We start from the raw sequence: 16,295 nt of genomic DNA, 5'->3' as shown, positions 1-16,295 counted from the left end.
CTTTCTTTCCACAAGGCCTGTCCTGCTGTCAACCCCAAGATGCTAAATGTTCACCTGGTGCCACACACTCACGATGATGTGGGCTGGCTTAAGACAGTGGATCAGTATTATTATGGAGGTGAATATATGCAAGTTTTGTTTTATGACTACCAGGTAGCAGCTATATCTCTGTACTAAGACACTCAGTACAGTACTGAGGGAGTTCCGCTTTGTCAGAGGTGCTGGCTTTCAGATCAGGTATAATGTTTCATGCTAGTAGTCGAAGGAAGAGAATTCTCTGTGCCGTGGCCGATGTTCCTCCCTGTGTGTGAGTCTTAAAATTTGAGCTGGGCCGTTGTGAAGTGAAATGAGGGAGCAGTCCTCATACACAGAGCAAAGGGAATATCTGGAACCCATTTTCCAAAAATGCTGGAACCGTGGGAGCTTCCGAGACTGAGATTATTGTGGAGTAAGTATATTAAGGGATGTGGGAGTAAGAGTGAGTTAATGGGGTAGAGGTGCAGATAAGCCATGGTTTAATCAAATGGCAGAACAGACCCAAAGGGCTGAATGGCCTCCTGTTCAAACATAATCTGTCCGCGTGTGTGTTCTTTTCTTGAGTCATTGAAGACAGGTGTGATGTTTTCAAAGATTTTTTTCAGTAAGTAGTCTTTGCTTTCCCCATTCAGCCAATACTGGTATTCAACGTGCTGGGGTCCAGTACATCCTAGACTCTGTGATCCCACAACTGCAAGCAGATCCGACCAAGAGATTTATCTATGTGGAGGTCGCCTTCTTCTATCGTTGGTGGAAGCAGCAGACTGACAGTATGAAGAAGCTGGTGAAACAGCTGGTCAATGAAGGTACATTAAAGAACAGACTCTGTGAGACCACAAGAGGCAGTGGGATCCTTCTCAAGGGCAATTAGGGGTGGGCAATAAACGCCGTCCTTGCCAGTGACGCCCACATCCCATGAATGTATGAAAAAAATGGATGTTTCAATCTCAAATGCTTACCATGGACAGTATGTTAAAGATTTTCTCTGTATGAGCCGAGCCACATTTCTTGTGCTCACTATTTCTAGCAATATCACTGATACGTTGCATTGGATAGACCACTGGATTTCACTGCTGTACCGATCAACATTCTCAAGTTCCCAATGTCATAACTAAAGAAAAATCCCGTAGTATATTTCCCCTGTTCTGTGAAATTAAAAGTCTGTAGCGTCAGGGCAGGGGTCTGTTACCACTGTACATCGGGACAAGGGTCCATTACTACGGTACCTAGAGACACGGGTCGGTCAGTGCGGTACATCGGGATGTGGGTCGGTCAGTGCGGTACATAGGGACGTGGGTCGGTCAGTGCGGTACATAGGGACGTGGGTCAGTCAGTGCAGTACGTAGGGATGTGGGTCAGTCAGTGCGGTACATAGGGACGTGGGTCGGTCAGTGCGGTACATAGGGACGTGGGTCGGTCAGTGCGGTACATAGGGACGTGGGTCGGTCAGTGTGGTGCATCGGGACCTGGGTCGGTCAGTGCGGTACATTGGGACACGGGTCGGTCAGTGCGGTACACAGGGACACGGGTCGGTCAGTGCGGTACACAGGGACACGGGTCGGTCAGTGCGGTACATCGGGACACGGGTCGGTCAGTGCGATACATCGGGACGTGGGTCGGTCAGTGCGGTACATCGGGACGTGGGTCGGTCAGTGCGGTACATCGGGACGTGGGTCCGTTACTACGGTACATCGGGACACGGGTCGGTCAGTGCGGTACATCGGGACACGGGTCGGTCAGTGCGGTACACAGGGACACGGGTCGGTCAGTGCGATACATCGGGACGTGGATCGGTCAGTGCGGTACACCGGGACGCGGGTCGGTCAGTGCGGTACATCGGGACACGGGTCGGTCAGTGCGGTACATCGGGACACGGGTCAGTCAGTGTGGTACACAGGGACACGGGTCGGTCAGTGCGATACATCGGGACGTGGGTCGGTCAGTGCGGTACACCGGGACACGGGTCGGTCAGTGCGGTACATCGGGACGCGGGTCGGTCAGTGCGGTACATCGGGACACGGGTCGGTCAGTGCGATACATCGGGACGTGGGTCCGTTACTACGGTACATCGGGACACGGGTCAGTCAGTGCGGTACATCGGGACACGGGTCGGTCAGTGCGGTACACCGGGACACGGGTCGGTCAGTGCGATACATCGGGACGTGGGTCCGTTACTACGGTACATCGGGACACGGGTCGGTCAGTGCGATACATCGGGACGTGGGTCGGTCAGTGCGGTACACCGGGACACGGGTCGGTCAGTGCGGTACATCGGGACGCGGGTCGGTCAGTGCGGTACATCGGGACACGGGTCGGTCAGTGCGATACATCGGGACGTGGGTCCGTTACTACGGTACATCGGGACACGGGTCAGTCAGTGCGGTACATCGGGACACGGGTCGGTCAGTGCGGTACACCGGGACGCGGGTCGGTCAGTGCGGTACATCGGGACACGGGTTGGTCAGTGCGGTACATCGGGACGCGGGTCAGTCAGTGTGGTACATCGGGACACAGGTCGGTCAGTGCGGTACATAGGGACACGGGTCGGTCAGTGCAGTACACCGGGACGCGGGTCGGTCAGTGCGGTACATCGGGACACGGGTCGGTCAGTGCGGTACATCAGGACATGGGTCCGTTACTACGGTACGTCGGGACACGGGTCGGTCAGTGCGGTACACAGGGACATGGGTCGGTCAGTGCGGTACACAGGGACACGGGTTGGTCAGTGCAGTACATCGGGACACGGGTCAGTCAGTGCGGTACATCGGGACACGGGTCAGTCACTGCGGTACATCGGGACACGGGTCGGTCAGTGCGGTACATAGGGACACGGGTCGGTCAGTGCGGTACACAGGGACACGGGTCGGTCAGTGCGGTACATAGGGACACGGGTTGGTCATTGCGGTACATCGGGACACGGGTCAGTCAGTGCGGTACATCGGGACACGGGTCAGGTTGGACTGTGCTTTAGTACAGTACAACAACCTGGGTTGTGAGCTCACTCTCCTGTGGAGATTGAACCCACAATTTTCAGAGTCAGGTAGGAATCCCACTGAGCGACAGCAGCACTCAGTTTATCATAGCTGGGTGGTCACTATCTAATCACATGCTGGGCCTTGAAACTGGGGCCTTCTAGTTTGAATGATTCATTCCGACGTCTCCTCCAACACCTGAAGCAGAGGAGGGGGGGTAGCGTCAGACCAGTACTGAAGTTCGATCAGATTTTCTCAATTCTAAGCCAAGACTGTCTTGCTTCTGCAGGCAGGCTGGAGTTTGTTAACGGAGGCTGGTGCATGAATGATGAAGCAACCACCCACTACAATTCCATCATTGATCAAATGACCCTGGGCTTCCAGTTTCTGAATGAGACGTTTGGAGAGTGTGGTCGACCCCGCGTTGCCTGGCACATCGACCCATTTGGACACTCCAGGGAGCAGGCCTCCCTCTTTGCTCAGGTAGGAATGTTTGTCATTTTATTAATCGGTTATCTGTATAATTAAAGATACTATTCTGTGTCCACAAACCTCATTGTCACCATTTTTGATTTAGCAATTTAAAATGATAAAAGCCATGTCAACATTTCACATTCACGGTTGTATTTTGGTGGTCACGATGTTGTTGCAGCTTCTGGTCACTAGGTGGTTTTTCCAGAGTGAGAGTGGGCAAAGTGGATGTACTGCTCCCACAGAAGGTAGTTAGTGGACAGGATGTGGATTGTTGTCAGCTCGTGTAGTAACTTCCTAATTTTAATGGTGCGGCTGGGATTGGAAATTTACACGATGGGGAGCTGAAGAAGCCAGGTACTTGTCAAAATGGACAGAAGAAAAATGATAGCCCTTAGCGTAGCTGTTAATGAATGGCTAGTTAATAGCTAACTCTTGGTGTACCTGTTAGCGCTGTTAACTAGCCATTCACTTAATAGGCTAACTCTTGGTGTTCCTGTTAGCGCTGTTAACTAGCCATTCACTTATTAGGCTAACTCTTGGTGTTCCTGTTAGCGCTGTTAACTAGCCATTCACTTAATAGGCTAACTCTTGGTGTACCTGTTAACTAGCCATTCACTAACTCTTGGTGTACCTGTTAGTGAATGGCTGGTTAACAGCGGTAATTCTTGGTGTACCTGTTAGTGAATGGCTGGTTAACAGCGGTAACTCTTGGTGTACCTGTTAGTGAATGGCTGGTTAGCAGTGCTAACTCTTGGTGTAACTGTTAGTGAAGGGCTAGTTAACAGCGCTAACTCTTGGTGTACATGCTAGTAAATATCTAGACAACCATTTTTGCAGAGATCATTTTTAAAAATTCATTCACGGGATGTGGGTGTCGCTGGCTGGGCCCAGCATTTATTGCCCATCCCTAATTGCCCTTGAGAAGGTGGTGGTGAGCTGCCTTCTTGAACCGCTGCAGTCCATGTGGTGTAGGTACACCCACAGTGCTGTTAGGAAGGGAGTTCCAGGATTTTGACCCAGTGACAGTGAGGGAACGGCGATATATTTCCAAGTCAGGTCAGGTTGTGAGTGGCTTGGAGGGGAACTTCCAGGCGCTGGTGTTCCCATGTGTCTGCTGCCCTTGGCCTTCTAGATGGTAGTGGTCGTGGGTTTGGAAGGTGCTGTCTGAGGAACCTTGGTCAATTCCTGCAGTGCATCTTGTAGTTGGTCCACACTGCTGCTACTGTGCATCGACGGTGATAATCTTACACAGTGCAAGTTGTACTCTATTGTCCTCTCTGCAGATGGGGTTCGATGGCTTTTTCTTTGGCCGCCTCGACTATCAGGACAAGCAAAGCCGAGAAGATCTGAAGGAAATGGAACAAATGTGGCGAGCTAGTGCAAATCTGCCAAAACCCAATGCTGACCTGTTCACAGGTTGTTCAAAATGTTTACTGTCTATTTCTTTTTCATCTTCAGCTACTGACACCACCATTTTGTACAAATTGCCGAATTGAAAATGGTCTTTCGCAGTAATTTCTGGGGTAGTGGGAAATTATGATTAACTAGGGTAAGTACTGTAAATGCAGCTCAGTGCTGGTGTGAGAGTGATGAGCAAAGGACAGCAAGAAGGAAGGTTATCAGGAGTGAAGATCAAAACGATGGGTGTTGGTTGGATTTGGAGATAGAAAGTAGGGGAATTAAATCATTGGATACAGTGGCATAGTGGTTATATAATCAGACTAGCAATTCAGAGGCCTGGACTATTGAGCCAGAGGCACGAGTTCAAATCCCACAATGGAGAGTTTAAATTCAATTGATCAAATACATCTGGAATAAAAAGTTAGTATCGGTAATGGCGAGCGCAAAACTATCAAATTGTCATTAAAAACCCATTGGGTCACTAAAGGGAAAGAAATCCGCTGTCCTTAGCTGATATGGCTTGTATGAGGTATGAGACTCCAGACCCACAACAATGAGGTTGACTCTTAATAGCCCTTGAAGTGGCCCAGCACAGCATCCAGTTGTATTCAAAAAGACACTTACCAGCACCTTCTTCAGGACAGTTCGGGAAGGGCAATAATTGCTGAGCTTTGCCAGTGATGCTCACGTCTGTGAATTAATTTTTTTAAAATGACAGTTGGGTTTGGAGATGGAAGCAGAGTAAATTAAAATGATAGTTGTGGGGGGGGCAAAGGAATGATAGGAAAAACTCGATAAAGCTTTTCTATTTCAGTTACACGTGAACAAATGAACTGTGGTGAAAAGGATTGAACTGAAAGTTACTCTTAATATCGTCGGGCTCTTCACCATAGTTATCTTTTAGTTTATTTGGTCAGAAGAATCATCCTGTATTTTATGTTAATGCTTCTGGCATCTTTTCCTAGGTGTTCTTCCCAATGGCTATAACCCTCCCAGTAAGCTCTGCTGGGATGTGCTTTGTTCAGATGAGCCCATCAAAGACATTAAAGATATGGATGAGTATAATGTGGACCAAATCGTTTCCTATTTCATACAAACCGCACACAAGCAGGTGAGTTCTGGTTCTTTACACACTGATTCATTTCGGACGTGAAATTCCCTGACTGTTCGGTGGCTATTTGGAGTCACTGATAAATCGTCCAGAAACACACTGACCCTTCATCACGGAGACCGTGAAACATCAGCCAGAGTTCCTGCTCCTCCCTTCTTGCCGGAGTTTCATGTTGAGGGTTCAGGAGAGGATGGGTTTAGCTGTGATGCCTGCCAGGGTCAAACAGGTGGGCACAAACCTGCTCCTAGTCTTCACCAGAGATTGCCCAGGAAAACACTTCCCACTGATTTTCTGTTTAACACCCCTCGTTGGGAGGTGCGATAGCCTTCACTCCTTGCCCATCCACTCAATATACCTCCCATTAGGAGCAAAGTCTTGGCTTTATAAATGTCCAGCTGTCCTTACACAATCACTTTTCTCTTTGTCGGGCAAGATCTTCTCCCCTCTTTTCCATGGCGGGGTTGGGGGCAGTGTGACCTACCTCCTAACAGTACTACTCTGTATAGAGCTGCTGAGGGAAGGGGCATATCAGACATTGTGAAAATTCTGCTTTCCACCCAGTATCTCTCCCCTTGGGGGTCAATGAGATCGGGAACTGTTTCACGTTAAAATGTGTTCAGGACCCAACACCATCTCAAAAGAGGATATGAAAGCTCCCAGTTGTAAGTGCCCAGCTTCCCTGTTTCTGTGGGCCCACTATTGTGTACAATGCAGAATGTTGCATTGTCCTGCTATACTCAGGTTCAGCACCTCAATAAATAATCCAGTAAAATGAATAACCCAAAAAGAGGCCTGACTGTACTCGTGGATCATTGCTGGTACAGCATCTCTGTCACATCTCCCTTAGAATCAGACACTGCATTTCAAAAGTCACTTGCACACCAATTGTAAAATAATAAAGAAGGGAAGAGGCCATTCAGTCCATTGTGCCTGTGCTGGTTCTTTGCTAGATCTTCTGATGAGTTCCACTCCCCTTCTCTTTCCTCAAAGCCCTGCAGCTTTTTTTTAAATGTTCCAGTGTTTATTCAATTCCCTTTTGAACCTTTCAATTGAATTCTCTTCCACCACCCTTACTGGCAATGCATTCCAGATCTCAACAACTCACTGTGTGTAAAGTCTCCTCGAGCCACCTTCAATTCTTTTGTCAATCACCTTCAACTAACCCTTAAACATTTCAGGATTTTGAACGATTACTGATATAAGAAGCATAATCCTACCTTCTCCAATATCTCCATGTAACTGAAGCCCCTCATCCCAGTTCCTATTCCAATAAACCTCCCCTGAACCTCCTTAAGGAAACCTCCTTATTCTTCCCACAATTGGACAGAATACTCCAGCTGAGGCCTAACCAGTGATATATAAAGATTTCTGGTTGTTGTTAAAGGCAGCAGATCTAAAATTCTCAAGTGTTTTGGGGTGTTGTAACATGAAAATAACTGTGTAAATGTCAAAAATGCTGGAAAAACTCAGCAGGTCTGGCAGCATCTGTGGAGAGAGGAACAGAGTTAAGGTTTCGAGTCCATATGACCCTTCTTCAGATTTGAAACGTTAACTCTATTTCACTCTCTGCAGATGCTGCCAGACCTGCTGAGTTTTTCCAGTGTTTTCTGTTTTTATTTCAGGTTTCCAGCATCCACTGTATTTTGCTTGATACGACTATGTAAATGTCATTGTGAGTGAGTGTTTAATAGAGCGTTTCCTACCTTAAGGCGAAGCATTACAGAACCAAGCACATCATCATGACCATGGGATCTGACTTCCACTTTCAAGACGCGAACATGTGGTACACGAATCTAGACAAGCTCATCAAATATGTGAATGCTGCGGTAACGTCATTGCAAAACTCTCGTCTGTTTGCGCACCATCCTCGCTTACAGTCTCCCTAGGCCCTACACCATCCTAGCTTACAGTCTCCCTGGGCCCTACACCATCCTCGCTTACAGTCTCCCTGTACCCCACACCATCCTCGTTTACAGTCTCCCTGGGCCCTACACCATCCTCGCTTACAGTCTCCCTGTACCCCACACCATCCTCGTTTACAGTCTCCCTGGGCCCTACACCATCCTCGCTTACAGTCTCCCTGGGCCCTACACCATCCTCGCTTACAGTCTCCCTGGGCCCTACACCATCCTCGTTTACAGTCTCCCTGGGCCCTACACCATCCTCGCTTACAGTCTCCCTGGGCCCTACACCATCCTCGCTTACAGTCTCCCTGTACCCCACACCATCCTCGTTTACAGTCTCCCTGGGCCCTACACCATCCTCGCTTACAGTCTCCCTGTGCCCCACACCATCCTCGCTTACAGTCTCCCTGGGCCCTACACCATCCTCGCTTACAGTCTCCCTGTGCCCCACACCATCCTCGTTTACAGTCTCCCTGGGCCCTACACCATCCTCGCTTACAGTCTCCCTGTGCCCTGCGTCTTCCTCTAGTTTACAGTCTCCCTGTGCCCTGCGTCTTCCTCTAGTTTACAGTCTCCTTGTGCCCTGCGTCTTCCTCTAGTTTACAGTCTCCCTGTGCCCTGCATCTTCCTCTAGTTTACAGTCTTCCTGTGCTCTACGTCTTCCTCCAGTTTACAGTCTCCCTGTGCCCTGCGTCTTCCTCTAGTTTACAGTCTCCCTGTGCCCTGCGTCTTCCTCTAGTTTACAGTCTCCCTGTGCTCTACGTCTTCCTCTAGTTTACAGTCTCCCTGGGCCCTGCGTCTTCCTCTAGTTTACAGTCTCCCTGTGCTCTACGTCTTCCTCTAGTTTACAGTCTCCCTGTGCCCTGTGTCTTCCTCTAGTTTACAGTCTCCCTGTGCTCTACGTCTTCCTCTAGTTTACAGTCTCCCTGTGCTCTGCGTCTTCCTCTAGTTTACAGTCTCCCTGTGCCCTGCGTCTTCCTCTAGTTTACAGTCTCCCTGTGCCCTGCGTCTTCCTCTAGTTTACAGTCTCCCTGTGACCTGCGTCTTCCTCTAGTTTACAGTCTCCCTGTGCTCTATGTCTTCCTCTAGTTTACAGTCTCCCTGTGCTCTACGTCTTCCTCTAGTTTACAGTCTCCCTGTGCTCCACGTCTTCCTCTAGTTTACAGTCTCCCTGTGCTCCGCGTCTTCCTCTAGTTTACAGTCTCCCTGTGCCCTGCGTCTTCCTCTAGTTTACAGTCTCCCTGTGCTCCACGTCTTCCTCTAGCTTACAGTCTCCCTGTGCTCCATGTCTCCCTCTAGTTTACAGTCTCCCTGGGCCCTACACCATCCTCGTTTACAGTCTCCCTGGGCCCTGCACCATTCCCCAGTTTACAGTCTCCCTGGGCCCTACACCATCTTCGTTTACAGTCTCTCTGGGCCCTAAACCATCACCCAGTTTACAGTCTCTCTGTGCCCTACACCATCCCCCAGTTTCCAGGCTCTCTGGGCCCTGCACCCACCCCCAGTTCACACCCCAAGTCCCCTTTTATGATGCTGTCAAAGCTATTTTTGAGGAGGATTCGGGTTCAGAGTTGGATCATTCAGTGTAAAGTCCTGGAACAGGGAACCCTTTAACATTCCCTTGTTCATTTGTAGGAGCCAAGTGTAATTGAATAAACTTTGGTCCACCTATCTTTCCAGGTTTGTGTTTTCTCCACAGTCAATCTGGAGGGGTGGGGTGGTGATCAGCTACCTCCCCACCCAATGGTCCTCCATGGGTCCAGGCAGCAGGTGTACCCTTAGGCTGTTTGACCTTACAGAGAATCAAACAGCAATGCCTTGTATTTGCAAATGGATGTACACTTTCCAGATATTGAACAGGACGGGACCCATGGTTGTCTTCCCCCTCACTCCTCCCTACCCCACCTGCAGTGAGAACTCCAATTATAATGCACCAACCCTGGCTGAAGCGAGCTAACGCAGCTCAGACTAGGAGGTAAGCCCATCTGCTTCTGGGCAATGTGTTTTAGCTAGCACCTTTATCCATGAAGCTCAAAGCCCCTGGGTGCGATGTGGTATTTACTAAATCTGCCACAGTGACTGGATATCAGGAGCACAGCAACCATTGCCGCTCATCATTCACATAGAATCGGATGGGTATATGGGTGGTCTATTGGATGCTGACTCTATATCTCCTGTTTTGTCCTCAACCAACACCTGAAGACAAGTCATCCAATCATTGCCATGTTGGTGTTTGTGGCTGCTTGCTGTGTACAAATTGGCTGCTGCATTTCCTACATTACTTCATTGGTTGTGAAAGCACTTTGGGATAGCCTGACGATGCAGAAGGACACTGTAGATATGCAAGTTATTTTGTCACCTGACTACTGGGCGTGTTCCCAAGCGGGTATTACCAGATTGAGATTGTGACTCAGATACTGTCCGCGCACCTTCCTTCAATTACTGAAGGGTTTTTTTTTTTGCAGTTTCTAAACACACTTGTCAGACCTGAGAGTCCTTACCCAGTCCTGTTCTTCTGTAGACATCAGGGGCACGTAATGGGCTCAGCTTGTGCAAAGTCTCATTGCTCTTGGAGGATGAAAATATTAATGGAAACCTCTTGTTTGTTTGTAACCAGCAAAACACTGGGAGTGATGTCAATGTGCTCTACTCCACCCCATCCTGCTATCTGTATGAACTAAACAAGGCAAACCTGACCTGGTAAGTCTCAAACTGGGTTTCTGCTCTCCTCCCCTTACTCCCTGAATGTTGACTCTCACTGCTGCACAGTCTTACAGGCAGTAGCAGCTCTGGTCGAGTTGATAGGAATACAGGATTTGCTAAAGAAGACCAGGGGCTATCTCTTACCCCTTCTACCATCCTGGTTGTCATATGATGCAATGATAGAATTGTTGCCTAACCACAGTGATCAATTTCTCTCAATGAGTCTGTAACATACCCGGACATGAAGTGAGGAAAACCCCCCCAGTGCTGGAGAGACTTGGGAACCAGAGCTCCAGAGTTACCTGTTCCTCCCGAACATGCTGCACTCCACTCGTCAGGCCTCAGGTTTTTCAGAAACTAAATCCCAATATTTTTAATGGAGAGCTCAGCCCAGCCACTCAGCATCTTGTAAACCAAGCTTGATATCGCACTGAGCACAGCACAGTGTATTCCCAAATGACAGGTCTACCACAATGGCGCACCCTCGCTGCCAATATCACACTTCACTTCCTGTCACGCTCCGCTCACAGGCCTATTGTTATCAAACAGCGTATTCCACACTTGCTGTAAGCAACCCCGTTGGGAGATCTGTTAATTTTACATAAATTACTTTTCAAACATTAAATGAAAATAATATTAAAAGTATGTCACAAGTCAGGACCACTTAAGACAACCGTTTTCTGGGTGTCAGCGGAAGTGTTTGATACGAGCAGGAAAACTGCAGCCTTCAAATCCTCTGGTTTTTTTTAAATATCCCTTGTAGGTCTGTGAAGTCCGATGATTTCTTCCCGTATGCGGATGGTCCCCATCAGTTCTGGACGGGTTACTTCACCAGTCGCCCGGCTTTGAAACGATACGAGAGACTGAGTAACAATTTTCTCCAGGTGAGCAGGATTTCGAGACACGGATTATAATCCTTGTCTCTGGTTTGTAGATCCCTTAATTTCTTTCACTCAGTGGGTGGGCTTGCGGTTCGATTTCGATCTGCAGACGTTCAGTAGAAGCTCACAAAAAATACTTTCCATTTAAAGAGGAAATGAATTGGGATTAAGGAATGGACGCTGGGGATGACAGTGAGCTGCACAGGGGCCTCCCGGGCGACAGTGAGCTGCACGGGGGCTCAGGCGACAGTGAGCTGCACAGGGGCCCAGGTGACAGTGAGCTGCACAGGGGCCTCCCGGGCGGCAGTGACCTGCACAGGGGCCCAGGCGACAGTGAGCTGCACAGGGGCCCAGGTGACAGTGAGCTGCACAGGGGCCTCCTGAGCGGCAGTGACCTGCACAGGGGCCCAGGCGACAGTGAGCTGCACAGGGGCCTCCCGGGCGGCAGTGACCTGCACAGGGGCCCAGGCGACAGTGAGCTGCGTGGGGGCCCAGGCGACAGTGAGCTGCACAGGGGCCTCCCGAGCGGCAGTGACCTGCACAGGGGCCCAGGCGACAGTGAGCTGCGTGGGGGCCCAGGTGACAGTGAGCTGTGTGGGGGCCCAGGTGACAGTGAGCTGCACAGGGGCCTCCCGGGCGACAGTGAGCTGCACAGGGGACCAGGCGACAGTGAGCTGCACAGGGGCCTCCCGGGCGGCAGTGAGCTGCGCAGGAGCCTCCCGGGCGGCAGTGAGCTGCGTGGGGGCCCAGGTGACAGTGAGCTGCGCGGGGGCCCAGGTGACAGTGAGCTGCACAGGGGCCTCCCGGGTGACAGTGAGCTGCACAGGGGCCCAGGCAACAGTGAGCTGCACAGGGGCCTCCCGGGCGGCAGTGAGCTGCGCAGGAGCCTCCTGGGCGGCAGTGAGCTGCACAGGGGCCCAGGCGACAGTGAGCTGCACAGGGGCCTCTCGGGCGGCAGTGAGCTGCGCAGGAGCCTCTCGGGCGGCAGTGAGCTGCACAGGAGCCTCCTGGGCGGCAGTGAGCTGCACAGGGGCCCAGGCGACAGTGAGCTGCACAGGGGCCTCTCGGGCGGCAGTGAGCTGCGCAGGAGCCTCTCGGGCGGCAGTGAGCTGCATGGGGGCCTAGGCGACATCCCACAAGTTCTACAAAATGTTTGAGCCATAACTCAGCCACTGAACATTCCACAATATTGAGTCACTAACATGTGGCAAACACCCCAGATTCTGCAATAAATAGAATTAAGGACAGATAGGATGGAACATTAGGATGGTGATTGGGAAGTTGGGAGGGGTTCTTTCAGTAGTCAGTAAGCTACTCTCTCTAACATATCTTTCCTTTCTAGGTCTGCAATCAGTTGGAGGTTTTGGGGGCCTCGGGTTCTCACATTGGCCCCTACGGCGTGGGAGACAGCTCTGTACTGAGTGAGTCCGAGTCCCTGTATCTCAGGAAAGCTGTGGCTTTACAATGGCTGGCAGCTTTGTGCAAGGCTCCAGCCAGTGATTTCCTGGTCTGAGGCTCTCTGTGTGGGGAGAGACAGTTCCTGGTGTGAGGCTCTCTGTGTGGGGAGAGACAGCTCCTGGTGTGAGGCTCTCTGTGTGGAGAGAGACAGTTCCTGGTGTGAGGCTCTCTGTGTGGAGAGAGACAGCTCCTGGTCTGAGGCTCTCTGTGTGGAGAGAGACAGTTCCTGGTGTGAGGCTCTCTGTGTGGGGAGAGACAGCTGCTGGTGTGAGGCTCTCTGTGTGGAGAGAGACAGTTCCTGGTGTGAGGCTCTCTGTGTGGAGAGAGACAGTTCCTGGTGTGAGGCTCTCTGTGTGGGGAGAGACAGCTCCTGGTGTGAGGCTCTCTGTGTGGAGAGAGACAGTTCCTGGTGTGAGGCTCTCTGTGTGGAGAGAGACAGTTCCTGGTCTGAGGCTCTCTGTGTGGGGAGAGACAGTTCCTGGTGTGAGGCTCTCTGTGTGGGGAGAGACAGTTCCTGGTCTGAGGCTCTCTGTGTGGAGAGAGACAGTTCCTGGTCTGAGGCTCTCTGTGTGGAGAGAGACAGCTCCTGGTGTGAGGCTCTCTGTGTGGGGAGAGACAGCTCCTGGTGTGAGGCTCTCTGTGTGGGGAGAGACAGTTCCTGGTCTGAGGCTTTCTGTGTGGGGAGAGACAGTTCCTGGTCTGAGGCTCTCTGTGTGGGGAGAGACAGCTCCTGGTGTGAGGCTCTCTGTGTGGGGAGAGACAGCTCCTGGTCTGAGGCTCTCTGTGTGGGGAGAGACAGTTCCTGGTGTGAGGCTCTCTGTGTGGGGAGAGACAGTTCCTGGTCTGAGGCTCTTTGTGTGGAGAGAGACAGTTCCTGGTCTGAGGCTCTCTGTGTGGAGAGAGACAGCTCCTGGTGTGAGGCTCTCTGTGTGGGGAGAGACAGTTCCTGGTCTGAGGCTCTCTGTGTGGAGAGAGACAGCTCCTGGTGTGAGGCTCTCTGTGTGGAGAGAGACAGTTCCTGGTGTGAGGCTCTCTGTGTGGAGAGAGACAGTTCCTGGTCTGAGGCTCTCTGTGTGGGGAGAGACAGTTCCTGGTGTGAGGCTCTCTGTGTGGGGAGAGACAGTTCCTGGTGTGAGGCTCTCTGTGTGGAGAGAGACAGTTCCTGGTCTGAGGCTCTCTGTGTGGAGAGAGACAGCTCCTGGTGTGAGGCTCTCTGTGTGGGGAGAGACAGCTCCTGGTGTGAGGCTCTCTGTGTGGGGAGAGACAGTTCCTGGTGTGAGGCTCTCTGTGTGGGGAGAGACAGCTCCTGGTCTGAGGCTTTCTGTGTGGGGAGAGACAGTTCCTGGTCTGAGGCTCTCTGTGTGGGGAGAGACAGCTCCTGGTGTGAGGCTCTCTGTGTGGGGAGAGACAGCTCCTGGTCTGAGGCTCTCTGTGTGGGGAGAGACAGCTCCTGGTCTGAGGCTTTCTGTGTGGGGAGAGACAGCTCCTGGTGTGAGGCATTCTGGAGAGAGACAGAGTACTGGCTCGGGAGATGCTCCCACCTGAAACCCTCAATTATTGATGCAAACTGATGTTTGTGTTATTCACACTCCTATCATTCACCTCAATTTCCAAGTTACACAGCCCCAAACATGTGGCTCATTTACACCACTGTCTATTGCACTGATTAAAACAAGAGGTGCCTCCTTTAATTGTCATATAGACTCAAAACGTTAACTGTGTTCCTCTCCGCAGATGCTGTCAGACCTGCTGAGTTTTCCCAGCTATTTTTGTTTGTGTTTCAGATTTACAGCATCCGTGGTATTTTGCTTTTATCCTTTAATTGTATTGTAATCTTCATTTGTGCACCTAGGAATGCAATAGGTAACCCTCTAGCCTCTGAGTCAGAAGTTTGTGAGTTCAAGCCTCAATTCAGTGCAATTCACTCAATTCGACTAGCCTGGCCCCCTCAATGCAGTACTGAGGGAGGGCTGTATTGTTGGAAGGTGTTTTTTGGAGGGTAATTGACATTCCTGGGACCACATCCCTCATAATCAGCAGGGAGTGGGAGAACAGAGACTATAAGGAAAATCCCCAATTAGGATTCTCCATAATGTTGTGCTGCAACTCTGCAGAGCTCTTCCAAAATAAGGATCTGGGGTTAGAGTTTCTGCTTTGGGTGTGATCGGTGATCTGGGTGCAAATTGAACAGGTTTGCAAATGGCCAATGTAAAATCTACCATGGATCAGTGCAATTGGGCAGCGGCTTAGAACAAAATTCTTCATTTGCTTTAAAAAAAATTTAAACAAAACTCATTTAAATCGATGTCGAATTCACCTTGAGTAACCCAATTTTAAATTACTGAAAGTGATTTTTTTTAAACTGTACAGAATATTTACTGGTTACATTGGTGTACAGTAGTCAGTTTCTTAGTAAGTTTAAAATGATATATTCGAAAGCTTCCGCAAGGTGCCTATTAATATCATTGCATATTAAAAGCAGCTTAATTTGAAGAGCCTCCTTGAAGAGTTGTGAATGGGTTCAATTAGAGAAAACTTGTTATGGTGATCCATTCAGTTTGGGGTGTGAAAGTGGTTAGCTTCCAGAGCACTGATGTTTAAATTAACACAAAAGATCACACATAGATCCTTGATTTTTGTTTGCACTGGATGTACATTGCAGTTGAAACTCCAATATTTTTTTGCAGTGTTTTTGGCGATTTCGGGCAAAGTACAACATAATCGAGAGAAAATTCCCGATTTTAGTTATGTCCTTCCTGGTTTTCTCTTAGAGAAGGAGAGGGACAAGTGTGGAATCTCTCCCAGCACTTTGGGTCAATGATATGCTGGGCTGGAACTTGGCACAGTGTAGAGTTGCTTTATCTTTAGCTGCACCCTTTATGGCTTTTATCCTCACTGGTGCGACTGAAGATTGGTGGATGACTTTTTTGTGATTACGTGGATCTAACGATGTGTGTGGTGTTTTTTAATTTAGAGAAGGCGATGGGAGTGGCCCAGCATCATGATGCTGTGTCCGGGACAGAGAAGCAGCACGTTGCAGATGATTACGCCAAGAAGTTAGCCAAAGGCTGGGATCAGTGTGAGGTATGAGCAAAACCTGCCTCCGAACCAGATAAGCTATTTGAGGGAGGAAGAGGGAGAATGGAGAGTTACAGACCTGTTAGTTTGCTGTCAGTAGTAGGGAAAATGCTAGAATCTATTACAAAGGATGTGATAACTGGACATTTAGAAAAGAATGGTAAAATTGGGCAGAGTTAACATGGATTTATAAAAGGGAAATCATGTTTGACAAACTTGGAGTTTTTTGAGGATATTACTTGTAGCATTGATAAAGGAGAACCAGTGGATGTGGTGT

The 16,295-nt window shown here is 50.0% G+C and overlaps 1 protein-coding gene across 4 annotated transcripts in view; it reads left to right on the top strand.

Annotated features, from left to right (window-relative positions):
- Positions 1-16,295, top strand: part of man2b1 (mannosidase, alpha, class 2B, member 1) — a 41,579-nt gene that overhangs the window by 7,369 nt on the left and 17,915 nt on the right. The window contains exons 2-11 of one of the 4 annotated variants that reach the window (XM_041177138.1): positions 16-118; positions 669-842; positions 3,298-3,491; positions 4,766-4,898; positions 5,849-5,994; positions 7,704-7,808; positions 10,516-10,598; positions 11,365-11,485; positions 12,825-12,903; positions 15,915-16,024. In XM_041177138.1, coding sequence (XP_041033072.1) covers positions 16-118; positions 669-842; positions 3,298-3,491; positions 4,766-4,898; positions 5,849-5,994; positions 7,704-7,808; positions 10,516-10,598; positions 11,365-11,485; positions 12,825-12,903; positions 15,915-16,024 — 1,248 coding nt within the window. Of the gene's footprint in view, positions 1-15; positions 119-668; positions 843-3,297; positions 3,492-4,765; positions 4,899-5,848; positions 5,995-7,703; positions 7,821-10,515; positions 10,599-11,364; positions 11,486-12,824; positions 12,904-15,914; positions 16,025-16,295 lie in introns of all 4 variants that reach the window. The other 3 variants (XM_041177137.1, XM_041177140.1, XM_041177139.1) reach the window with 3 other exon arrangements.

Source organism: Carcharodon carcharias, chromosome 30 (genome assembly GCF_017639515.1).
Source record: "Carcharodon carcharias isolate sCarCar2 chromosome 30, sCarCar2.pri, whole genome shotgun sequence".
Taxonomy (NCBI): domain Eukaryota; kingdom Metazoa; phylum Chordata; class Chondrichthyes; order Lamniformes; family Lamnidae; genus Carcharodon; species Carcharodon carcharias.
This window is presented reverse-complemented; position numbering and strand designations above follow the sequence as displayed.